Source organism: Python bivittatus, unplaced genomic scaffold (assembly GCF_059951505.1).
Source record: "Python bivittatus isolate LINGU-HERP-01145 unplaced genomic scaffold, Pbiv_v1 ctg000220_np1212, whole genome shotgun sequence".
In the NCBI taxonomy this organism is placed as follows: domain Eukaryota; kingdom Metazoa; phylum Chordata; class Lepidosauria; order Squamata; family Pythonidae; genus Python; species Python bivittatus.
The window spans coordinates 33,505,459-33,531,894 of record NW_028277048.1 but is presented as its reverse complement, the minus strand read 5'-3'; the positions used below and the strand labels follow the sequence as shown (position 1 = coordinate 33,531,894).

Here is a 26,436-nt window from a genome sequence, read left to right as displayed (position 1 = left end):
AACAAATGGCTGTTAGGACAGCCTAACCTCAACCACAGCTTTGTGCTCTCTGACAGTAGGACTAAAACAATAATGGCCAGCAAAGGGGCATGGCTTACAAACATTTGCTGAACATGGCTGGTGTGGGTCTTCTGGGCTGTGTGGCCATGGTCTTGAAGTCTTGTTTCCTAACGTTTCGCCAGCACCTGTGACCGGCATCTTCAGAGTGCAGGAGCACAGACAGGAGCAGTTCTCTCTGTGCCCAGGGTGATGTGACCCTTCTGTGGGTATTTATAGAGATCTGGTGTGGTGTGGTGTGGTGTGTGGGGGGGTGTGGTGTGGGGGGGGGTTGGGTTACTGAGTGGCTGCTTGTTTTGGAGTCAGCATCTGTGTGTATTTTCCTGGGGATTAGGCAGGGTTTTTTCTTCTACTGAATTGTTAATGAGGGGCTGCTGGGGGTGATTAGCAAGTTCATTGTGTGAACTGTTCACATGTCCTGGTGGTTGAGCTGAGTTCGTTGACCTTTTGCAGGCTGTATTTTTCAGGATTGGTAGCCAGGTTTTGTTGATTTTTAGACTCTCCTCTTTTTTATTGAAACTGTGCTGGTGTTTGTGAATCTCAATGGCTTCCCGGTATAGCCTGGTATAGTGGCTGTTGGTGGTGTTCAGTATCTCTGTGTTTTCAAATAGGATTTTGTGTCCAGTGTGCTTGAGAGCATGTTCAGCTACTGCAGATTTTTCTGGTTGCTGTAGTCTGCAGTGTCTTTCGTGTTCTTTTATCCTGGTATGGATGCTGCGTTTTGTGGTCCCGATGTATACTTGTCCGCAACTGCATGGTATGCGGTATACTCCTGCAGCGGTGAGGGGATCCCTTTTGTCTTTCACCCTGGGCACAGAGAGAACTGCTCCTGTCTGTGCTCCTGCACTCTGAAGATGCCGGTCACAGGTGCTGGCGAAACGTTAGGAAACAAGACTTCAAGACCACGGCCACAGAGCCCGGAAGACCCACACCAGCCATCGTATGCCGGCCGTGAAAGCCTTCGACAATACATTTGCTGAACAGTTCACATTCTGCAAATCATCATAGAGTACGGTATGCTCTTAAGTCTGGAATCTGGAATTGGCTATCACTAGAGTTGGGTAGTTTTGCACCATGAATTTTAAATTACTGCTTGGTACTGAAAAAGCTGAAATTTAACACTTTTCAAACCTGCCACTCACAGCCTGGCACCATTCCAACCACACAATTTCTGTGCCTGTGTCTGTATGCTCAATTCATGATGGCCAGTTTTTGAATTGTTCCCCCTTAGACTGTCTTTTTAAGGTTTTATCTGTATTTGCAAACCACCAGTGTCTCAAGACATGCCAGTGTTTCTTTTATTTCTCATTGGTCCTATTATTGCTACAATCCAGTACATGGTTCACTACTATTAACCCAGAAGCAGCTTGATTTATAGAACTCACAATGTTTGGAAGAACCTGAGTTGCATGTAAATAAGTTCTGTTAACTCTTTCAGTTCATACACTTAAGAACTCCTATTTTCCAACTTTATTAACTTATTAACTTCAGGTGTATAATGCATTATTATATACTCTTTTCTACTATTACCAGCTGATGCAAAACTGCCAAATTAATCCTCAATAAAAAGTTATATTACTTTTTTTGCAGCAAAACACAAAAAACAACACCAGCAAAATATAGTTTTGTGGCACCCTAAAGACCTACAAATTGATTATCACACCAGCTTTTATGCATCACAGCCAACTTCGTTGGATACATAAGTATAGTTTTGTGAGAGAAATATTATTCAAGGGTTGAATGAAACATAATGCCTCCAAACTTGTAAGTCACAAAAAGATGGCAGTAATGATGCACTAGAAGCTCTGATATGTTCTTGAGCATCTGTTCTTTCACTACACTTGGCAAGAAGTTGCTGTGAGAAAATATGGTGTTGCTATTGTTCCTGAAATGGAAACCTGCCATAAATATTTGTCAGTGTACTTTAAGCAATGTGTTGTGATTGAATTTTTGACTGCTAAAAAGAGTCCTTCCAACTGAAATTCACTACTAAAATCAGTAGTAATTGAGGTGAAGGCATTACTTTTCATTCAACACTTGTATATACCATTTGTTTTTGAGGTGGGGGGGATGAAAGAGTGAAGTGCTTTGGAACTGGCTAGACAGGAGCACTTCAACTTCTCAGGACTCTGACCTCAAGATGCCCATCCTTGAAAAGACAAATGAGAGAGACTGATTTCACTGTGAAACCACCAAGAAGGAATATATTAGAAGGTTTTACACAGTTTATCACTGATTAAATAAAGAACATTATACTACTTATATTAACCAGGTATTCAATGCAAAAGTATCTGTCACATCTAACTTGCTATCTGTTTGATCATTTCTAAAGCAATTCTGCTTTTCACTTTTCTTTCTACTATTTCCATGCTTTCTCTTCTTTCCCTACCCTCAAATGCTTTGTGGAATGTAATACTTCTCTTACAAAACTATGTGCCATGCATCTGATTACAGAGATTGTGATACACAAAGTTTATGCAGCAAGTTTATTTGTTGATCTTTAAGAAGCCAAAAGAATATTTGTTAGTTGTGTCTTACTGAAAAAGCTAACACCGAAGTGGCCAAAAATATCTTAAGCATCCACAGAAGCAGCACATTATTTTCAGCAGGAAGATAAGAAACTGAACAGGCATAGGTGGGTATGAATGAATATGTCAATCCTGGAGTTCTCAAAGCATGTATCTACTTTCAATGTATTAAACCAGATCAGTAATCTTCTATTAAGTCTAAATTAGTATCAGATTTAAATTAAAATGAGGATAAGTTTTCAATTAAGCAAAGTCAAAGAGTTTTAGGAAGAAACAATTCCGCATTTGATGCAGCTGCAGGGACTTAGGACAAAGACTGATACTATGCTTAGTGACTATTATATACAGCAAAATTCAGAAGAGTAACTGTTTTAGTCTGTTGCAACAAGAAAGCCTACAACAGTTTGATTACCTGTAATTCATTCTTTAAATAGTCATCCGTGCAATCAGACACATGACTTTACAACCATGCAGCACCCCATTTAGAACATTCTATAGCTCAAAAGATTCAGCAGAAATGTACCCTTTCCTGTATTCTATAAACTCTTGGGGGGGGGGGATGCTTTCTCTGCATGCATATACAGGTAGTCCCTGGGTTAAGAATGCCTGAGTTACAGACCTATAGTTAAGAATGGAGCCTACTGTAGCCAAATTCATGTTAAATACACATTGATTTGAGTTCATTACACAATATTACTTATATAGCATAATACTGTTCCAGGTTACATACAAATTAAGGGTAGACCTTGGGAATGGAAATCTTTCTTAAACTGGGGACTACCTGTACTGTATACAGCAGAACTGACATTATTCATACAGCAGACAACTTGTCGAGAAAACTGTATAAATGCAATCATACATGAATTCATCCTCCAGAACTCTATAACCTTACATTTGCAAAAAGCCAATACTGATAGTTTTCAAGCATTTAATGCAGTCTGTAAGATGCAGGAGGAAAGTTTTATTTCAGATCCTCCATCCCTATATTTTTTTGATTCCATGTCGCCATGATTCACTGACAAATCAGGAAAATAAGAGGCGAGTGCTTCTAACAGCTTAGCCAAAAAAGAAAAGAAAGAGATCTAAACTAGATCCAATTGGAAGAAAAATGAAAATTTGAAGCATAGAAACATCGTGCCCTGCCTGAAAATATATCTTTAAAAGGAATATTCACTCACAACTAATACATACAACAGGAATATATACAACCTTCTGGCCAGTGGATATATTTAGATTTTTTTAGAGTATGCCACAGGCACTTTCACAAAATGTCTGCTAAGAGGTTCATGGTCAGTCACAGAATACACATCTGTCAGAAAGCAAAACTCCTTGCAACCAAGATGCTATCTATTAGGCATCTGTAAATCTTACTGTTACAGCCTGCCCTCCGTAGCGCCCGCCTGCGGCACCCGCCCAAAGCACCTGCAATTATATATTTTCTTGCTGTAAACATGAAAAACATTTGAGGGAGAAGCTAGAGGTAAAACTGGTGGCCTTATTCCCTTTGTTGAATTCCATGTTTGTATTAAACTTTGTCTAATAATATGTCCTTTAAAATTTTTATCCTCCATTGTATCTCTTTACATAGACATTTATGAAGCCACTGGCTAAGCTGGCTCCTTCCACCATTGCCATTCTGACTATTCAGCAATTTTATCCACTCTGTTATCCATGACAGGCAGCCTGCTTTATGATACAGTTTAAAATTTGGAAGGGCAAGACCATCTCTCTCTTTGGAATCTTGTAGGATGATTTAACATTGTTGAGTTAAATAGGTATAGGCAATATCACTTGGACTCCTGTGTTCTGTAAGGCCAATCAGCATTATATTCTCTAATCTAATTCTAGTTCTGAAAGTTGCTTGGATTTTTGTACATTAAGTCTGCAAAGTAGACTTCTTGCATCTTTGAAACATTAAAATAGGCCGTTACTGAATTCTCTTGGTTGGTCTTTAGCCAATGCTTCTGAATAATCATGGGACATCTGTTCTTTTGTTGAATTCATCAGTGCTATCCAGAGCCAAATTCAGCTACAGGCCCCAATTCCCCCCCCCCCCTTTTTCCAGTTGGGAGATTTGAGTAAACTACAGATGCTCACTGTTATGCAAACTAATTCATATTCAGCAAGTATGCCATTTTCAAAGAAGCTGTATAATGTGCTTCTCTCTATAACTGCAAAATCAACTGAAGAAAGCTGAAGCAAATATTTTAGTACAGTTATACAAATGCTGGTTCCTTATATATAGTGGTAAAAGAGGCATTAGATCTTTAATAACAGATCAGAAGAAAAACTAGCATTTTCTTCTTAAATATTATTTTCATTTATGCTAGCCTAACCTATTTACATTGGACTTTAACATTTTGCAATTTAGTCACGCAATCTAGTTTTAGTTTGCTAAAAGGCAACTACTTGTGTTCTTTAAGCTATCATTCCTCCAAAAGGAAAAGCAGTGGTATACTGACAAATATAAAAGATACTGTACATCTGTACAAAAGACATTATTTGCAAGCAGGCAGCAGAATTAAGTTATCTAATGAAACATATGTAATACTGCTTCATGAAGGTTTTATCCTGTCTGACAAAAAAGAACCTAATCTAGTACAGTTTCTGCTATTAAACTACCATCAAATTAAAACAACACTGAACTAGATTGGATTCATTTTGTTGATAATGTACTACACATCTAGGAAATCTTAAAAAATAAATTGCTTTTAATGCATTATGAGCATTAAACCATCTTTGTTTTCACCATGTCCATGCCTTTTTTCCTTTAAATTTCTTACTTATCTCTTTTTAAAGAATTTATCAAACCCATCCAATCATGACTTTCTCAGTCCTTCCCCTCCCTCTCAAACTATTCACTCTTCATATATTTGTTTTGGTTTTGATCTTCATTAATTTTTTGTGTGATCAAACCAGGTGGAAACAAGGATGGTTTCTAAGGATAGTAAGGAATGTAGAAATTTAGATTTCCTTTTCCTTACATTTATTTTGTTACTACTCTGTTTCTGTGCCATGCATAATATAGCTTATCCTGAAAAACAATAGCATGATTAGTATGTATGTATATATGCATTAGAAGGGGCTTTACTTTTCTTACAGTTAATCCTCAAAAGGAAGTGGGCAGCATTTGCATCCAAAGCAGGCAAAGGTGCTTCAGATATAATGCAGACAATCCCTTGTACCTCTCAGCTGCTCCTTAAAGAATCCATGCCTTTTCCAAAGTCTTTCCAAGAAGCTATGCAGGCTCAGAAAAATACAAATATCCTGAAACTACACTGCTCCCATGTGATTTGAAAACTCACTCCAAGAAAGCTTTGGCTAACCTAAAAGCAATTAAAAAAATATCATAGGTTAGTATTATGTGTGAATGAGAGGTATGCAAATTAAATAAATACATTAAATAAGTGTCAAGCTGGAAATGGATGTTTCTACCTCACAGTAAGTATTCCAATGTTATTCTGATATTACTAGAATAACACTGGAATACTTACTGTGAGTGTTCCAAACTCAAAATTATTGTTTTGAGTTCATAATATCTGTTTTGTCTTTCTTAAAGTCCTCTTTGATCTCTCTGTGGCCTTCAATACCATCAACCATGGTATCCTTCTGGATCAGCTTGGGGGTTGGGAGCAGGCAATGCTGTTTTACAATGGTTCTCTTTCCTCCAGGACAAGTTCCAGTTTGTGTTGGGGGGCTATTTTGAGACCCCTGCTTTGGGGAGTGCTTCAGGGCTCTCCCCTCTTATTTTCAACATCTACATGAGGCCAATGAGGGAGGTTATCCATTGACCATGGATGCAGTATGATGTTATTGAACTGTACATCTCCACTCCCGACCATCCAAGTGAAGCTGTCAAGGTTTTATCCCAGTATCTGGAGGCTGTGGGGGTCTGGATAGGAAAGAACAAGTTTGGCTCAACCCTTTCAAGAGTGAATCCAGTGGCTATTGGAAGTGGAGAAATGTCATCTTTTAATCTAGGTGAAATTGCACTGCTTCACTCAAACGCCATGTGCAATCTGGGGGTCCCTCTGGACTCACAAGTCCTGCTTGAAGAGAAGGAAGCAGCTGTGGCTAGGAAGGCCTTAGCACAGCTTTGTCTCGTATACCTGTTATGCCATGTAGGGCTATATAGGTAATGAAAAGCATCTTGAATTGCACCTGGAAGTCTGTTGGGGTTCATATAGCTTGCAGAGTACAGGTGTTATGTGGGTATAATGAGACACCCATAATACCTATGCCACTGCATTCTAGACCAGTTGAAGCTTCATGGTCTTCAAGGGCAGCCCCATATAGAGGGTATTGCAAAGCAGGGGTCTCAAAATAGCCCCCCAACACAAACTGGAACTTGTCCTGGAGGAAACAGGACAACAGGTATAACAGTTATACCTGTTCCTGAATCAAGAGTGCCTGTTCATGGTCACTCATGCCTTAGTGACCTCCTAGTTGAATTATTGCAATACCCTCTATATGGGGCTGCCCTTGAAGACCATGAAGCTTCAACTGGTCTAGAATGCAGTGGCATAGGTATTATGGGTGTCTCATTATACCCACATAACACCTGTACTCTGCAAGATATATGAACCCCAACAGACTTCCAGGTGCAATTCAAGATGCTTTTCATTACCTATATAGCCCTACATGGCATAAGACTGGCTTAATTACAGGCTTGCCTGCTCCAGAAGGTATTTGTTTGTCCTACACATTTTGACAGAAGGGGCATACTCTGAGTCCCTTCATTAAAACAATGTCATCTTATGGGACTCAGAAGGTGTGCCTTTTCTGTTGGAGCCTCTGCCCTTTGGAATTATCCTCCCCAGACATAAAGTTGACCCCAAACCTGCAGGCCTTTAGGAAGGTGGCTGTGTCCTGACTCTTCCCTCAGGTTTTGGGATCAGACTGAACTCAGTGGGTATGTTGTAGAAGTTTTCAGTTTTGTCTGCCATTTTATTGTTTATTATATTTTAATGAGCTCTGTTATTAGCTTTATGATTTTGTCTTTTTGTACACCACTCATAGTTTGAGTTGGCTATATAAATGCATGACTAAATAAATAAATGTACACACTTCTTGTAAGATTAGAACACTCAAGTCACATCAGCAATGCATTATAGAAACAGATTATTCATGAAGATAAACACTATGGGAAAATATATTGTTGATTATTTTTTTCCTACAGTGCTGCACCTTTGGACTAGGGAAAAAAAGTGCCCCTTTTAACTTCAGAGTGGAGTGATAAGATTTTAAAAAGCGTATGAAGAAAGAGAACTATTAGAAGTTATAAATAACTATAGCAGAACATTAGGAAAATATGAGAAAAGCATAGGTTTACGGTATTATAGCTACATAGCTATTTGTGACAGACTTTTTTGGGGGGGGTGCACCTTCAAGTCAGTGTTGACACCTGGCAACTGCTTGGACAAGTCCCTGCGGTTTTCTTGGCAAGATTTCAGAAGTGGTTTACCATTGTCTCTTTCCTAGGGCTGAGAGAGAGTGACTGGTCCAAGATCACCCAACTAGTTTTGTGCCTAAGGTGGGACTAGAACTAAGGTGGGGTTTCCTGGTTTCTAGCCTAATGCCTTAAGTACTACATCATCTGGCTCTCTGAGAGACTGATACACTAAGAATATTTGATCTAGAACACAGTGTACAAACAATGTCCATTACTGTATCTATATATACATATATACTGCTGCTCTCAGAATATGAAAAAAAAGCACTCAGCGCTCAGTGTAAGTAATGGACCTGCAGTGTGCTAGATATGAATTTAAACATACAGATGATCCTCAGTTAATGACCATTTGTTCAGTGACCATTCAAAATTATGATGGCACTGGAGACTTGTCCTCTAAATTGCAGCCATCAGAGCCATGGTCATGTGATTGCAATTCGGGCACTTGGCTATGGGCTTGCAATCATGATGGTCGCAGTGTCCTACAGTCATGTGATCGCCATTTGCGACCTTCCCTACTGGCTTCTGACAAGCAAAGTCAATTGGGAAGCTGGCAGGAGATTGCAAATGGTGATCATGTGACGTCGCACTTAATGACCGTGAGGGATTCACTTAACAACCACAACTGTAACTGCCAGAACTGTCATCATAACCTGGCATGGTCATGTGATGTGCTTTATGGCTGCATTGCTTAGTGATGGACTTCCCATTCCCAATTACTGTTGCTAATCAAAGACTACCTGTACTGCTATAACTCTCTCAATTTATCACTTCTGTGCTAGTTTTCTGTGAAAATTCCTTCAAATCCCAGAGTGAGCTGACAGTCATGCTTTTATAAACTAGACTAGGTTCCTTATCTTCCTTTGTAGAGGCCACTAAAATCAACTATTTTGTCAGATGAACAGCAGTACTATAACCATCTATCCCATGGATGAAGGTGTACTATACCACTGTTGTCCTCTTAAGCTTTCCATGCAAAGATGGGACAGAAAATATATATAAATCTCCATATATAGTGTTTACAATTTAATCTGTTACCACGGTTTGAGTTTGTGTGTGTGTGTTTCTATGTGTGTATGTATAAATACATATAAAAACAAGGACTGAAAATACCAAACATTCCTAAGTTCTTTCATATCAATGAATTTAAAGCTTCATTTACCTTTGAGCATTTTTTTCGACAGTCCTCTTATCTTTACCCAACACAGTTACTTCTAGCAAAATTGTTTTTAATTTGCTTTTATTTGTAATTTACTATTCACAAAGTTACCATTACTTGGTCTGGCTTCTTGTACTGGATCATGTAACTCATAAAATTATAGCATCTTATTTAGTCTTCAAACAGGATATTGAACACAACTCAAGGCTGAGTGCAAGATATATTATTCTCCGTCAGTGTAAACATAACTAAATCATTAGCAAATGGTCATGCTATTTTTGCTTACACTGTATATTTCCTCTTTTAACATTTCCTGTGCTTGCCTGACATTCTTAAAACAAACTAGGCCATGGTAGAAAACTAAATCTTGCAAAACACACACACACACACACACACACACACACACGGGACCTAGAATTGTTCCTGGTTGCTCTGCGCTAACTTGTGAAGGCAACAATCAGTGGGGTTTGGTCCTGAAATCTGGTGGCAAGCTGCTTTGAACTAGTCTTATTATCTGAAATGTTAATGTTGGAAAAAGGTTATCTGAGCCACACAGTATTAGAAACTGTCAATGAAAATTTATACTATTAACTGACGACTTTTGAACTTCTGAAATACAGGCAGTCCTCGAGTTATGACTGCAATTGGGACCAGGACTGCTGTCACTAAGTGATGTGGTCGTAAAGTGTGACGTCACATGACCACATTGCTTAGTGACGGCAATCAAGGCTGTTCCAGTTGTCGTCACAACCCAAGTTGTGCAGGTCATTAAGCGCGAAGTGGAGGGAGTCCCAGGTAAGGAGTGTGGGGTGCTGCAGGAGGGTGCGGGAGGAACTGGGAGGCACAGCGCAAGCAAGTTTAAGGAAAAAACCAGGTATGTCAAAAATATGTAATATGCTGTGTCCTGTCTACTTAAACTTTCATGCTCTTCTTCCAAATGTCTTTGAAGTACCTGAACACTACAAGAGGTGTAATATTTTTTATGTACCTCTGTATATAGTTAAATATTAAAATATATTTGTGCTTTTTTACCCTCTGGTCCTAAACTTTCTACTTTTGGCCAAATCTACCTGCAGTATAGTCCTTAATACATATGGCTTCTAAACCAAGACTGATATTTACTACTGTCTTTACCTTGACAGTCACTAGTGGTTTCCTTTGAAGATGCATTCTGTTCGAGGCAGTATTTTACTATGCTACTAAGTCTACAACTAAGTACAGCAGGACTGAAGGACAAACAGACTTTGCTTCTAAAAGTTACCCCATAATGAAATAAAGTAAAACTCCATATATCGAGATCTATATCTTTGCTTCATAAAATATTTGGTGACAAATAACAGGCAGACAATTGGCAATATCTGAATAGCCACATGACTACTGTGCTCTCAGTATTTTGATATACATGCATACAATATTAAAAAATAAAAGGTCCTAATATTCTATCACACAATAAAATAACCAGAAAGAATAAAGTGATCTGGATCATAATTTCTGAGATCGCAAAGGGTAAGAAATTATGTGTCTTCACATTATTATTGCCAAAGAAGATGAAGGATAACTTGAAGAAAAAACCAAAATCAACTCTCACCCTGACGATGGAGTGGCCAGATTCTGCTGACATTAACAGAAGGTACAGTGCACTACAGTATATCTATAAGATCTTTGCAATATTCTAAGTCATCTTTCAATTAATCCAGTGCAGCTCTATTAAATAGGACTAAAAAATTAACTATTAAAGCCAAAACAGGTATCTTCCAAACATACTGAAGCAGAATAAACATGAGGCAAACAATCGTGCTCTGCCTTTTCTTTCCACACTCTATCTCATTTCTGCACCTACTCCACTGAAAATATTTATATTTCTGAGTCTCAGGTTCATTGTGGTTTTCATTAATTGGGGATCTTGTATATCAGGTGAGGTCATTTATACAGTATCAGATCCAAATAATTGCAATGTTTTGTTGTTGTTAGTAAGCAGGAAAACATCAATCAACAGGAGCCTTTTTGTGCATAACAGAGAGATTGAAAGCAAGAACTTAAACATTTACTGCTCTTAGAATGCTGATCTTATTATTGCATAACTTCATATGCCTGCAGCTCAACAGCTTATAAGCCTAAAAGGCTTTTGCTCATTTTTATAAGCAGCTAATTCAGGCATAATTTGAAAGCACATCAAAAGTAAGTACCCAGAAACAAGAGTATTATCCAAAAACAGAATACTGCTTAAAGGTAAAATTAACCAGGCTCCTTACTGGGAACTCAACTACAAACTTGGAATGACAATCTGTCATAATACTCTGATATCTTTGGAGCTTAAGGTCAGTTAGGGAAGGAGCAGTAATTTTGAAATACAAAACTCTTAATACATATTTACATAATATGGTAGATGCCACAGAGAATTCAGCTATACTCCTGCTCTCAAGTGTTATATTCCAAATTAGAGGTTTATTTTACCCCATAGAAAGAGAAAAGAATTCATACCAAAGCTGCTAATTTGAGAGGTTTCACCTGTAAATAACATTTGAATATATGTTTATGCTTGTATAAATTACAGTCAAAATTTTGTTGGCATGTTTACAAATTTGATATGGAATTTATTCTAAAATGAAGGGGCAGTTATTTTTTAACAAATAATGACAGATTTTTAAAAAATATAGAGAGAGGTTCACATAAGGCACTTACAACTCTGCTAGCACATCTCATAACTCTGCTACAATATGTTTGGAATTATTTTATTAATTGACTGTGCTTCTTAATTTACAGTGAATTTACATGGGCAGAAAAACTCTTTTAAAAGAGTTTTAAAAGTACAAAGTATAAAATAAATAAAATTTGAGTAGATATAGAATATCATAGTAAATGCAATTTAGGTAAACTGGCTAATATAATGGATTAGCATTAAGTATGCATCAATAATACATTACTTCAGAAAACCAAAAATTGTTAGAAAATTTCTGGTTAACTTCCCATCATTTCAATTTAGAGATGCACAACCTGATGTCCCAAGGATTGCATGGAAGCACTGAAAATGGGTGCAATTCACAAAAGCCTCCACAGATCATTGCCAAATTGTAATTTTTAGTATGACAGTAGGATAAAATTATGAAATATATTATTGGAAAGTAAACATAATTAACTAGATTAATTTAAATTATGTTTAAATGTAAATACAAATTTAGCTTTTATCATAGCTCCATCCACTACTTTTTGGAGTAAAAGTCAAGTATAGCCCTGGAATGAGTAAAAGTTACATACCCTTCACCCAGTGTGTATGCAAATATTCTACAGCCAAGAATGCCATCTTTTTAATGCCACAAGGTATTGCTAGTACAGTGGTACCTCGGGTCACGAACTTAATTTGTTCCGCGACTCTGGTTGCGACCCGAATTGGTCACGACCCGAATCAAATTTTCCCATAAGGTTCAATGTAAATACGGTTAATCTGTTCTGAACCATATGTATTTTTTTTTTAAACCACAAAAATATGAAACAAAGTACAGTACAGTACAGTATGAAGAGAGAGAACACTAACCTTGCTTGAGGCGACTTCTGGCGTGGAGGACAGGAAGGTGGGTGGGGAGGCGGTTATTGTTTGGAGGGAGAGTCCCCCTCCCTACAGGAAGCCACGACCACATATCATAGCAGGGAAAATGGCCGCAGATCCTGTTCGTCACCCGATGCGGAGTTTGTGAACGGAAGCAAAATTTTGCGAACGGTGCTGTTTGTGAACCAAATTGTTCGTGAACAGAAGCGTTCGCGACCCGAGGTACCACTGTATAAAGACGCTTAGTGGTCTTTAGTTTCACAGATCAAGGTCTACTTCAAATAAAAATAAACACATATCCTACGTTAGTAATACAACTACACTTTGAAAGTTAATTAAAGATTGAAAATTCACTAAAAAAAGAAATTATACTTCCCTTTCAGTCACTTGTAGAAACTATTTGCGGTAAAATTATTGAAGCACGATAATATATACCAAATTAAAATATAAAGCGTATACTTTCATATAGGGAAGGCCTATGTGAACAGACAGGTTTTGTATCAATTTTTATATGCCACTTTGAGAAGAACTGGATCTCACAGTCACTTTTAAAGGAGTGCTGCATTTTATGTCTTCCACCACAAACTGCTTCCTGAAAGCATGACATTTTATATGTATGGCATGCATTTCCTGCTTGTACTGGAAAATACAACTTCTTTATATCCTAATTCAAACTAACTTCCATGAGATCAGAAAAGAAGCGCTGCAAAAATTTAAATGTATTAACAGTCCAATAGATAATCTGTAGTCCCTTAGTAAAGCCAAAGAAAACTCAAAATGGAGCTACTATCCCAAGCTGGGTTCATTTCAAGATGTACACAAGCACTTTTTCAACTTATTTCAATCTTCTAATACCTTACAATTTTGTCCCAAATGGGTACTGAGATAGAACACAGAAATGTGTTCTGACTATCACACACCAAGGGAACTATTTTTCCTCATGCTGGAATGTTCCATCATATTTCAGAATAAATTAATAGTTTTACTGCAATTCTTTGAAATATTTAGCCAGCCCAAGAAATGTATGCTTCATGATTAGGATTCAAATCCACAATCTTACCAGTTCTGTATTCTATCCATGAGATAATAGTGCACTTCAGATACTGATACTTCCACTTCTGACATTGTCAGTAGGCATAATTTTCTGAGCTTTAAAGTTCAGTACATCAAGTTAAAGTTCATGTTTTGAGAAGGGGGGGCATGTTTCACATACATGGCATCTGCTCCAGCAAAAGCATCCTAATGATGAAAGGGGAACAAACTGATATATTTATTTATATGGCTGCCAATCTCACACAGGTGACTCTAGGCAACATACATGGATTAAAAGCACAAAAACCATAGCATACAACCCCTGGGGTTGAAGGATAAAAAAAGCACCCTGCTCACACAAACAAACAAACAACAGCAATAGAGCTCACCTAAACTCCTGACCCAAATGCCTGGGGAAACAGGCAGGATTTCAATGCCTGACAAAAGGCTAACAGGCCATCTGAAGCTCGGGGGGGATGCAGGCACTGCTACTGAGAAGGCACGACTCCGGGTGCCACAAGATGACATTGTTTAATTGAAGGGACCAGGAGTATACCCTCTCTGTTAGATCTGCTCAGAAGAACAGAGACAGTGGGAGAAAGGTGGTCCCACAAATAGCCGGGCTCTATGCCATGTATGACTTCATAGGTACCCAGAAGCCTACTAGGAGCCAGTGAAGCTCATGAAGAAGCAGTGTTACATAGGTGTAACAAGAAACACCAAAAATTGCCTTCGCCATTGCATTCTGGGCCAGCTGCAACTTCTGAGTACTCTTCAAGGGCAGCTCTATGTAGAGCGTGTTACAATAACGCAAATGGGAGGTGACTAAAGCATAAGTTACCATGGGCAAGATCTCGGGTCCAGAGATTCCCTCTTCCTGTGGAGTACTTTTCTCTCCCCATGGAGCATCCCTACTGCTCCAAAGAGATGAGGGAACCTCTGATCCAGATTTTCAGAAAGCACAACTGATAAGTGACAAGGGAATAGAGAATTGGCAAACGTTGTCTCTATCCTTTTTGCAGGTAGAGGTGTTCACTGAGCACAGTACCATTTAAGGAACACTCTTACTAGGCAGGAAGGAAGATGACTGGATTGAAAATAGAAGTGAACTAGTTTAAAATCTGATCTACATTATAGCACTCACACTAGCAGTAATATAGTCTCAAACAGTTTTTTAAAAAAAAGCTCAATTTCAGCTGTATCCTCACTAAAGGCATCCATGTCATTATGTATCTTGTTATGTATTGTTTTAACTTTTCTTGCTGATATGGAATGTACACTATTTAGTCATTTGTGATTGCAATCACATATAAGCCTAATTTATTTATGGTATGTGTACGTAAAACACTAGGTTTCAAAGAAGCAATTGCTTAGAATGTAACTGATAAGCATATAACTAAATTCAACCTGGAGATTTAAAATACGTTGCAGGTTAAAGGCAATTTATGACCTGTTCACTTTCTGAAACACTGAAAACACGAACAATTGATTGTGTAGAAGAGCAACATGAAACAATACTATCTGGTACCTAGTCATTCAGTTCTTATTACTTATGTTTGTCAGGGACAGGGGAAGTGAAAGGGAAAAACTATGATGCAAGAAGTTAGTGCAAAGAAGCAATTCATACTTCCGAATTTGGCTGGATTTTTAAGACAGAACAAGTCACATGTGCTTTTCTGTCCTTAGACTATTAAATTTCTGAGCAGGAAGAGGTGGTGGAGGATGTGCAAGGATGAATCTCTTTCCTCTGCTTCCTCTAACATGCTGAGAAAAGCTGTATTCAAAATATATAATGATTAGCTAGTATGTTTGTCTTTCAAAGCAAGCAATTATCACAGCTGAAATGTAGAAAACAACTCTCTAAAACCATATATAGGAATATCCTGTGAAAATGCCCATACTGCAACAGTCAAATATGCTTGAATGTACCATTATAACAAGTAGCCTAAAACGCAAACATAATCCTGAAGTTGTGGAAAGTCACCGTAATTTAGATATGGCTTTGAAATGTACCATGATATACCTTCACTGTCTTTTTGAGATTTCTTCTCATTGCTTCTGCACCAGTCCTTTATTATCCCTTTCATTCCCAACTATTATAACTGAAAATATAAATTCAGAGGCACATTCATTCCAGTACCGGCCATGCCACCACATGTCCAACTTATCATTTCCCTAGAGTTAAGAATGGGCAGTCTATCCTCATGCTCATTTCCTTAGTGACATGAGGCAAGGCAGCACAGCTTATTTCCTTCCAATCCAGGCACAATAACATTAAAATTAAAAGCATTAATATTTTACTCCTATTGCAGAATACATATTCTATATTGTGGTTGTAACCCTTTTCCTTTGGGTTAAAGGATTACAAATTCTAAAACTGAACATCTCTTGCAAAGACTTAACCGTTATAGTTTTGTGTTTAACTATGGGCTATGGAAACTGCATGTATTGTTTTATCATACATAACAAGTGCTTTTCCAAGATAAGTGACAAATCAAATTAAATGGTTAAAGGAAAGTTTTCTCACTGTTACTCACTGTTACTCACAGTTGAACACACTGATGCTATTTCATAATAAAAACGTTCAATTTGCCTAAGATAATTTAAATTGGGATGAACAATTATTTTGGCAAGAATCATTTTTTAAAACTTGCATTTATTTAGAAAATTATTTGGCTTTCAAAGAATTCTTAAGATTGCATTAGTAAAGGATAGCACCAAAACATTGGAACTTCTTTATATTCATATACACTGCTGCAGTTCACACATTGCATCTGATGGGACCAGAGCATACTGCAGTCTCAGTATAACTGGCATCTTGCTGAGGAAATTTGATTTACTACTCCTATTTTAAAATAAGTCTCATTATTCGTGGAGGGGGCACTGCTACCTAGCCATTTCACACATGCAAGTAGGTTGGAATTGGGAGCAGCTTTAGATATTTCTTTGTTGTTTGTTTTGTTGTTGCTTTAACTGTGATATACTTACCTGTTTCCCATTTTAAAAAGGCATAAACATGTAATGCCAATTTCCAGAAATTATGGTCAATGGCAGTAATACAGGTTGGAAAATTTTCTAGCACTTTATTTTTCTTGGAAAATTTCCACATGCCACCATATGATGAAAATTATCCCACATAAATTAAATTTGTTTGTTTATAATTTTTTTCCAGAAAATTTTCCAATTCACCGTTTTTTGGAGAGAAAAAAAACTTCATTGATGAAGACTCTGAAAGCCACAGAAAGGGTGCTAAGTGTAGAGGCTGCCCCTGTTCCAAATGAAAAAAGCCCACTTCAACATTTGGTGTTTAATACATTTACTCATGTGCAAAGCTGCTACATTAGGAACAAATTCAAATAAAGCATATAGCACAGTGATAGAGTAGAACTAAATTACTGTAAGGTCAGTAATCAAATTAAACAGAAATATGAAGCAAGGTTCATAGCCTTAAGCTTAAAAACCAGTAAAAGGTACTACTTAACTACTTTTGCGGGACTCTGTGGTTATTACATCCAACAATAGTTGTTTAAATACTGAAATCAAGCCACAGCAAGAGTTCTGAAGCATTAATGTTCTCATTTAAATGGCAGAGAGAGAAGGAAAGCAGAAGTTTGGGCTGTCAAAACATTCAAGAGCCATGAAACTGTAGACCTGCCTTTCCTAATTGACATTTTCCAATTATGGCTTTAGCTCCCAAAAGTATCAGCAATGAGCAAATTGCCTGAGGAATTTTTGGATTTGAAAACCACAGATCTGGAGGTACCAAGGCTGGAGAAGGCTACTTTCCAGCATTCAAACAATAACTGAAATGGTTTTGCATTTTTTTTTCTCCACATACTCCAAATCCAGTGTAAAGTTGGTTAAACGAACAAAAAATACAGAGGCTTCCTTTTTCCCAAGTTATCTCAAAAGAGGTCATAAAGCCATCTAATGTTTCATTTTCTATTTTTACATTTCTACATTAAAGACACTTTGCTGTTGATCTGTTTTGCATATTGCTGGTATTGGTTTAGATCCAACGATACTCTATTCAAGCAGAAAGTCACTTTCTTTCATACATTCCATTTCAATAAATTCTGCTCATTATAACACATCCCATGGCACTGTCTTTTCAATCTCAGAAGATTTTCAAAGATTCTAGTGCGACAACTACATTAGCAGGAAAAAAGTCTTCAACACCACTTTTGACATACACTATAATGGAAGATAAATAACATGGCATCTATGGAACCAATATATTCGCAGAGGCATCACCTTTGCATTCTAGTCCTATCTGTTACTCTAAAGAGAGACTTTTAATTTAAAAATAATTACATGGAAAGCAAGCAACTACAAAGCAAATTATCCATAGGCCTCGCATCAACTTAGTAAATAAGGTGGGCAATTAGAAATACCCCAGTAAAGAGGCAAAGGTAAGCTGGGTAGTAGAAAACATTCTGGAGAACCAAAGCAGTAGTTAAGGAGCTACTGCAAAAGTTTATCTCCTGATAAATGGAAGTTTTGTGACTGCCCATCTCTCTCCAAGAAAGCTATTCTATTAAATATATGTACTCAATATATGTTCTCAAAATTCCAAAATTCCCACTCTCCCCCCAAATTACTTATTTCTGCTGTAAAATCAACGTTGTTCATTTCAAATATAGATGTGGATGTATAAAAAATGCAATAGGTTGGTTCTTGTATAAAGCCAAGTTTGGCATTTTGTTTCCCATTTAATACCGCAGAGTCAGAATTGATTCTGATTTGATTACGATGTAGCAGACATGGTTTGCACTGAGGAAAAATCTGAAATTAGCCTTTGGTCTATGCATTCCCACCTCTTCACCTCTTTGATCTGCTGCAAATCCATTAACAAGATAAATCTAGATTATGAACCATAGCTTGAGCAAAGTTTGCAGAAGAAGTGCATAGCTTATCATTTCAAACTATGATGTGTACTAAAGAAAATATAACTGAATCTGATTGCATGATACAACAAAGAAAGAATGAACACTTGTGGCAGATTCTTAAACTTTCAAAAGAGATTCTGAGCACTGGCTATGTACACGGGATGTGAAATAAAATGTTCTTGTGCAGCTAGCTCCTGCTCAGTATTCAGCTCAGCAGGCCATCTTTTCTTTCCAAAGTATTCATATTCTTCTATATACTTCTTTCCCTCTTATAGATCTTGATTTTCTATTTTTAATTTTCCCAAGGACACTCAGCAGTCTATGGCCACTCAGCATGGACATTTTCATTATATAGTTTGGATTTCTTTTTTTCCTCCTTTTACAGTTATTTCCCTAATTTTTAATTCTTCCTACTTCTGCAAAATGTGGGTCTCTCTGATGTACTCTAGTTCTTGCTCCTCAATTCCCACTAATTCTATTTTGGCTACTCAGCTGTCACAATGCAGCATATAGGTTTGCTAATACCATAAAATAAATCTAAAATAAAATGTTTTTGAGGGGAATGCTCCTATTGAGGTTTTTAGTCTACCAGCATACCTCTTTTCAGAATATGTATTAAAGATAACAACTCTTGCTATATAAGAATCCACACTCAGAAAAGATTACTATCAGGATAGAATGAAATCACATTAAATATGTATCAGGCTACTTGCTGTAGAAGTTTGGGGAGACCCTCCAAAGTTAATTTCAAATCAAGGGGGCAGAGAGCCAGGAAATTCTATTGCATGATGGAAGTACATTCAATAAACACTGGAGGTAGCCTTTAAAGATATGGAATGTAGTCTTTTAAGATATGGAAAGAAGTATTCAACTTGCTTCCTGTTCTCTGGAGCAAATTTGATTTATAACAATGTATTCAACACTCACAGACCACAGGCTTTCAGTATAACCTACATGCTTTTGTACAATAAATCTCCCAACTATAGAATATTATGAAGTACTCTATGCCATTACAGTAGTCTTCATATATAAAGCACAGACACTACAAACAACCTCCTAATGCTCTTGCTTAGTGTTATAGCAGCAACTGTAACATTATTCATAGTTAAGTGCTTGGGAACAAATTACATAATAGCAAGCTCAAACCATTCTATTTTTCCTATTGGGGAAAATTGTTCCCACCCATCTCCAGATTGCCTCTGCCTGTTAATGTTATTCATACATCTATTTTAATCAAACATACTGTGCGCATATAATTTTAAATGATTAGCTAATATTTTTCTTGAAGAATTGCTATAAAGGCTAGGAATTTGACCAGCAAGTGTAGTTCTGACAGTAAATCAGATTCTTAATACTTACCCTTATTTTATATCCAATTCTATGGAGAGGAAATAGTAGAGAATATGTGTAGCTGAGGACTGAACTGTTGGGTTCTTGGTACTCTTTGAGCTTGGTTGTTTTCTTGCAAATGTTTCTTTATCCAGTTAGGTAACATCATCAGTGTGAGGGAGAGTGGGGTATATAAGTGGGGTTTATCTCTATGTGTCTACTGATGACTGATTTCTCTGAGTACCAAGCTTCTAGAAATTCCCTAACATTTTTGGATTTGGCTTGATTTAAAATGTTAACAGTTTCCCAGTTGAAACTGTAGCTGAGTCTGTCCATGTGTTGCGAAACTGTTAACATACCATTTAAAAGATACAATCAAAAACCTAGGAAGGAAACAAACAGCCTAGAACACATCGCCTCCAGCAGCCAACACCCAGTTAATCAGGAAACAGCACCAGATGAACAACCAGGGAAGAAACAATAACCTAATGAAGGAACCATCAAGGAGGTAATCATACCCCCACCAAGACTGGCAGGGCAAGCTACTATATATAAACAACCAGAAGAGCCCACTCTCCCTCACACTGATAATATTACCTAGCTGGGTTATGAAATGTCTGCAAGAAAACAGCCAAGGTCAGAAAGTATCAAGAACTGAATGGAGAGGAAATAAGAAGTCTCACTGCTTGAACAGAAATATGCTTGCTGAACATTGTTATAGGTCAGCATTTAAATTCCAAGCCCTGCTATAGTTCTGCATCTTGCCTTTATGGAAATTAATTTTGCTGTTCTCATCCTTGTCGTTATGTACATCATTATCTATACTATTAAAATTTCATGTTAATCTAATAAAATGTTCACCAAAAATACCTCAATTTCATTTATAAAAGATTTTAAATTGTGCTATCACAATAAATACAACAACATGAAGAGTTATGTCTCTTACCAGCTGAAATTCTCTGCGTCTGTCATAAGCATGCTGGATACCACTATCTGCCCACAAAGCTCTTACTGTTGGAAGGTACTGTAAAAAAGTCTGGGTTTGCACCATCCCTTTCACCACTTCTAAACGGGTATCAAAGGCCATCATCTTGTCACCGTTCTTTTGATTAGCAGGATTTCCCCATGGAATATGAAGTTTCTCACGAGCATCCACAAGGACTCTAACACCTTCAACAAAATTGAAACTATGTGTTAGTTTCCAAATACTAGTGACATTTATATTCATCTTAATAATTGTTACTCTCAAAATGCAAAAGTGACTCATCCAAAATATAAGGAATTATAAATGGGAAAACACATATATGCAGACTACAAACAGTTAACAACTAATCCCAAATCCACTATAGGAACCTGAACTAGATTATATACCCAGAGGTTTCTGATTTCTTTTTACTTCACCAGCCCTTGTATAGACAATAAATATTGCTAAAACTTTTTAAAAAAATAATAAAGCAGTCACTTTTGCAAAGTATGGCTACTAACACTCTTTTCAAATTGTAAGTGATGACTGCTCTAAGTTTGAGCTGAGATCTGTACACTTAAGTTTGGAACCACATTCTACAAATTCTAATTTTCCAGTAAAAGATTTAGCATTGATCATATTTATTTCCAGATACGCAAAAAAATTCCAGACATTTAAAGTAGCTAAAATTAATCACATTCTTCTGGGAATTCTATTATATTCACTTCAGCACCTTTACATCTAATAAACAAGCAGAGGAATAGCTGCAGAAAACAGGAGCAAATGATAAAATATAATTAATTGTTCTCATAAATGTCTAAATTTACATGATTCTAAGATGCAACAGGAATTCAGTTACATGCAATGGGTTTAATTTAAAATACAAAGAAATACAGCTATATTTTTAAAAACCTTTCTAATGTTTAAACACCTAAGAAATATTTAAAAGTAAAAATTTAAAAAGCAAAATGTGTGTTAATTGGTAAAAGACTTATTGAATGAAATGAAATATTGGTGTAGTGCACAAGCTAAGAGACCAAGCTACATATCAAAAAGTTCTAGTTCCACCACTGTCATAGACTTGGTAGATGGCAGCCTTATATTAGCATTTCCTGCATTACGGTAATGCATACATTTTACATATGTAAACACATATTTTTTACTGCTATTAATATAACAGGATTATAAACACAATATACTTTGCATACTTCACAGTACTACATAAAGGCTGTATTACATAATACATAATAATACTACATAAAGGATACATTATCCCATCATATGATACTGTCATAAAGTGGAAAACATGTCCAAGACCACAGCAGCCAAGAACAAATAATTTTCTGTTTGAAAGTATTATCAACGTTTTTCATCCACAATAGCCAGTGTTGGACAAGGTTGGGGAGACCCAGGTTCAAGTCCATTTTCAACCATGAAAGTTCACTGGGTAATCTGGGTGAGTCTCTCCCTTAGGCCAATCTACCTCACAGCATTGTTGTGGGGGAAAATTGGAGGAGGGAGTGCTATGTATGCCACCTTGAGCTCCTGGAGGAAAGGTGGGATATAAATCTAAAAAATAAATAAAATTATAGTAAATGGGATATCTTGATGATTTTTGTAGGAAACCTATTCCATTTCTTTTGTTATACATTTTACTGTGTTTATAACTTGTTAGATATACAGATTCTCCCACTATCAAAAACAGAAGTTTGAGAATGTTTGTTTTTAGTGTATCCAATAATTTAGAATAGCAATTAGTAGTTGAGGCTTTATGTATAATTTTTAAGATGTACATGTAAAGATATTTACCAAGAAATATCATATACTGCTGACAAGCATGAGAAAATACACACACACACACGTATATGTATATATATTAAAAAACTGAGTAGCATTCACCTTTTTAGTGATGGAACAAATATAAAATATAACACATACTTTGTATTATAGTGTACTCTTCTATTAGCAATCTTTTGTAAGAAATGTAATGGTGGCCTTAATACATTAGTGTATATATAACAAAATTAAATACTTTAGTTGCATTTTCAGCTTCATTCACTGCAAAACTATTTTTAATTTATTCATTCAATTTATATGCCATATTTCAATCCAAACTCTATATTTAAGCTAGCTTAAATCTTAAAACAACCTCAAAACATAAAAATACAAATTAATGTATTTGATCTTGCTTTTATCTTCATTTCCTAATAACTGAATGATATGAAAATGAAGTACGTATTAGAATTCTTTAGTGTCAAATAATTATATATATTTAAGCTAGAATCTCCAGATTTTTAAGACAGGGTGGGTAGAAGAAAACAAGTTAGCTGACACGCAAAGCTGTTTCTATTTCTTGCTTGGCATTAAAAGACAATAAATAAGAAATATGTTTGTTATCAGAAAAGTTCCAAATATATTTCTATGAATCGCTACTGCATGATTAGAACTAAAACATCCACTAGTGCCATGCCCACCATTCTCTCATTTGTTTAACCACCAAGTGGTCTCCATATCTATTCTTCAAGATCCCTTTTCACAGTTCTATGGCATCATGTACAAATAGAAACTGTTATCCACATGATTCTAACTTGTAAGTATTCAAAGAAAAGCACTGGATTTAACTGAAAATGCAAAGATATATTGCTATGTTAAACAATTCTTTTCATATGTAAATGCATAGGAAATATTTTAAAAAGCAAAATGTGTGGTAGGTGCTACAAGATTTGTTTAAAATGAAATATGAGCGTAGACGAAGATACGCATCCATTATAATGATACTATACATTTTCATCACATTCTCTGGAAATTGATTTCCCTGTATTAACGTATTTTCACCATGTCCAAATTAAAGCTGCTTTAGAGTTTGACCCAGTCATCTCAGCCTTCCAACAACCACTTCTCAGATGCAATAATGTGCAGCCCCCACTAGTTTTGTGATCACAGTAACAATGCCTCTAAACCTATGCCTAATTACTTCTACACATTTTCCTCAGTCTCCTGGCTCCATCAGTCAGCCTCCTTACAAAATGGACTATTGTCACAACTTCTACGGAAACAAGGATGTCTGACACAAAGGCTACCCCAAACGCAATCCCGTTAGCCACCGACGACTCCTTTCAGTGCACGAAGAACCACTCCGTCATTAATCTCAAGCCGTGTCTGAGCAGCTCCCGAATCTCTTCCTCAGGCAAGGGCCACTGTCCAGGCCCCATCCGCAGGACACGATGCCAAACTCCCTCTTCCTCGCTCCGACCCACTTTCCGAAAACCGAGGCGGGGGCAGGGACACCTGTCCTAGCTGCTGCTCCCATCGGCTGCTCCCCCACCCCGAAGCGCTTCTCCCCGCAGCCTACTTCTTCCCATCTACCCCCTTGCAGCATCCGCCACAGTTTTCACTCCCGAGGGTCCTCAAAATCGATACCGCCGAACTGAATCGAAACACGACAAAAAGCGCGACGGGCGGAAGGCGGCCTCATCAACCATGCTTTCGAGAAGAAAAAAGGCGTGACTTTTTTTCTTCTTTTTTTTTTACGGCCGTGCCCGCGCGTATTTCCTCCACGGTGAGCTTCGGGCGCTGCAGCAGCTTCTCCCCCGACTCGGGGCTTCTTCGGCAGCCCCTCACCTTTGGTCTTTCTCCCCCGCGGCCGCCTCTCTTCTCGGGGCTTCGTCGCCCGACCGCGGCCGCCCCGCTGCCAGCTGCCCCTCGGACGGGGATCGGCTCAGCCCGCCCTCCCCCGGCCCCGCTTGCAGCCCCCCAACCGTACCCTTGATGACGTTGCTGTAGATGGTGGCGCGGAATTCCTCCCGGGCTGGCCGGTCCCAGTCCTGCCCGTGAATGATGCGCATCTGCTTGAGGAACGTACTCTTGCCGCTTTCCCCCGCGCCCAGCAGAAGGATCTTGACGAGCCGCTTGACGTAGGTTTTCTCGCGGTACAGGCACTTATCGATCTCTTTAGACTTCCGCTGCTGCTCGGCCTCGCTGCTGTTCAGCATACAGCCGGGGAAGCAGCCCGACAGCGGGGACCGCGACGGCAGGAAATCCGCCATCTTAGCGAGTACTGCCAGCCAGGGAGCGGCCGTAGCGGCCCTGCACCGCTCTGCGCCTGCGTAGAACCTGGGTCGCTCGCTCAATCCCCGCCCCTCTGAGTGCCCCTATGACAGGAGACGCCGCTCGGAGAGCGTCACGTCAAGAATGCCCAATCAACAGTCACTCTGTTTTCACGTGGTACCTGCGTCTTGTCTTCTGAGTTAGATGGCCCCGCCCCTGTTCTAGCACGTGATCATGTCATCTGGTCCGTATATTCGGAATTTCCCCTTTTTCCGTACTTTGTCACGTGACGGATTTCGGGGGTTTATGCAAAATGGCATGAACTCGTTGTTGGGGTGCGTCAGGTATTTGGGTCTATCGACCTGTTGCCTCTTTATGAGCTTCGGCTGTTCTCGCGTTTATGTTTGCCCTATTAGGATGCATACCCAGTTTATTACACATTAGCTAACCGTGTGCAAGATGTACGTTTCTCCCCACTTCAGTATAATATAATATTCCAACCCATTTGAACAACCATCGTCCATATCAGGCGCAACAGTATGAGCCCACAGGCATCAAGTGATGGCCTGATAGGTTGGGGGTTCTGCAGTCTTTGTGCCATAGTTAAGAAAGTATTCACTCATAAACTTAATATCTTCCCATTCGTGCTATTCACGTTCTTCTGGACTGTTCTGTCAACAATAGTCCTAAAATCTGCCTTCCATTTTGCAGAGTGAAGTACAGTTGCTTCACATGGTGGGTGCCGTGGGGAAGGGGTAAGGCCTGAACTGTGACTGCTGGCTCCCTTGGAACTGTACTTAGCTCAGTTGCCTGCCCAGCCACCCACAATGTGTCTGTCTCAGAAACTCCTCAAATGGGTGTCTGCAGATAGTAATCAAAAAAGTAAAGATGGCAGCCAAGACGATGTGATCGAAGCTCCGCAATTCCGTGTAAAAAACAGAGCTTCAATTGCACCATTGGGGCTGCCACCTGAATATTTTTTATCATACACTGTGGACACCCTTGCTAAAGCCTTTGTAGCTTATGGGTGGGAGGAGTAGCACTCAGCAGTACAGTACACAGATGGGAAAACAAGCAAGCCAAGCTTAGGGCAGGTGGGCAGGCCAAGTTAAATAGGGTATGGCAGTGTGGACAACAGATTGGAAGGGAAGCAATGCATCCTTTTGGGCTGCCCTTAAAATTTTGAAGAAAGCTGAGTGTTACCCATATGGTATACAAATCATTCTGGCTGTGTTCATGCATGCTTGATTAGAAACTTAGATTAGTAAGTGCACATATGGCCCCATTTACCCTTTAATCTGAATGCTCATATAGATCATCAATAAGACCAGCCTAAACCCTTCCGGATATTTTGGGCTTCAGCTCCCAGGATTCTAATCCTAGTTGAGGGTATTTCCTGGCACATAATGTGTAATATACCTTCAGGATGTTTTCA

General features: G+C 38.2%; 1 protein-coding gene across 1 annotated transcript in view; it reads right to left on the bottom strand.

The window, feature by feature from the left end:
* GNA13 (G protein subunit alpha 13) overlaps positions 1–25,060 on the bottom strand; it is a 34,987-nt gene extending 9,927 nt beyond the window's left edge. The window contains exons 1-2 of the mRNA XM_007421613.3: positions 24,718–25,060; positions 20,937–21,160 (exon numbers count right to left, since the gene is read on the bottom strand). Of these exons, the coding sequence (XP_007421675.2) occupies positions 20,937–21,160; positions 24,718–25,000 (507 nt within the window). The 5' untranslated portion in view covers positions 25,001–25,060. The remainder of the gene's footprint in view (positions 1–20,936; positions 21,161–24,717) is intronic.
* Between the last annotated feature and the right edge of the window lie 1,376 nt (positions 25,061–26,436).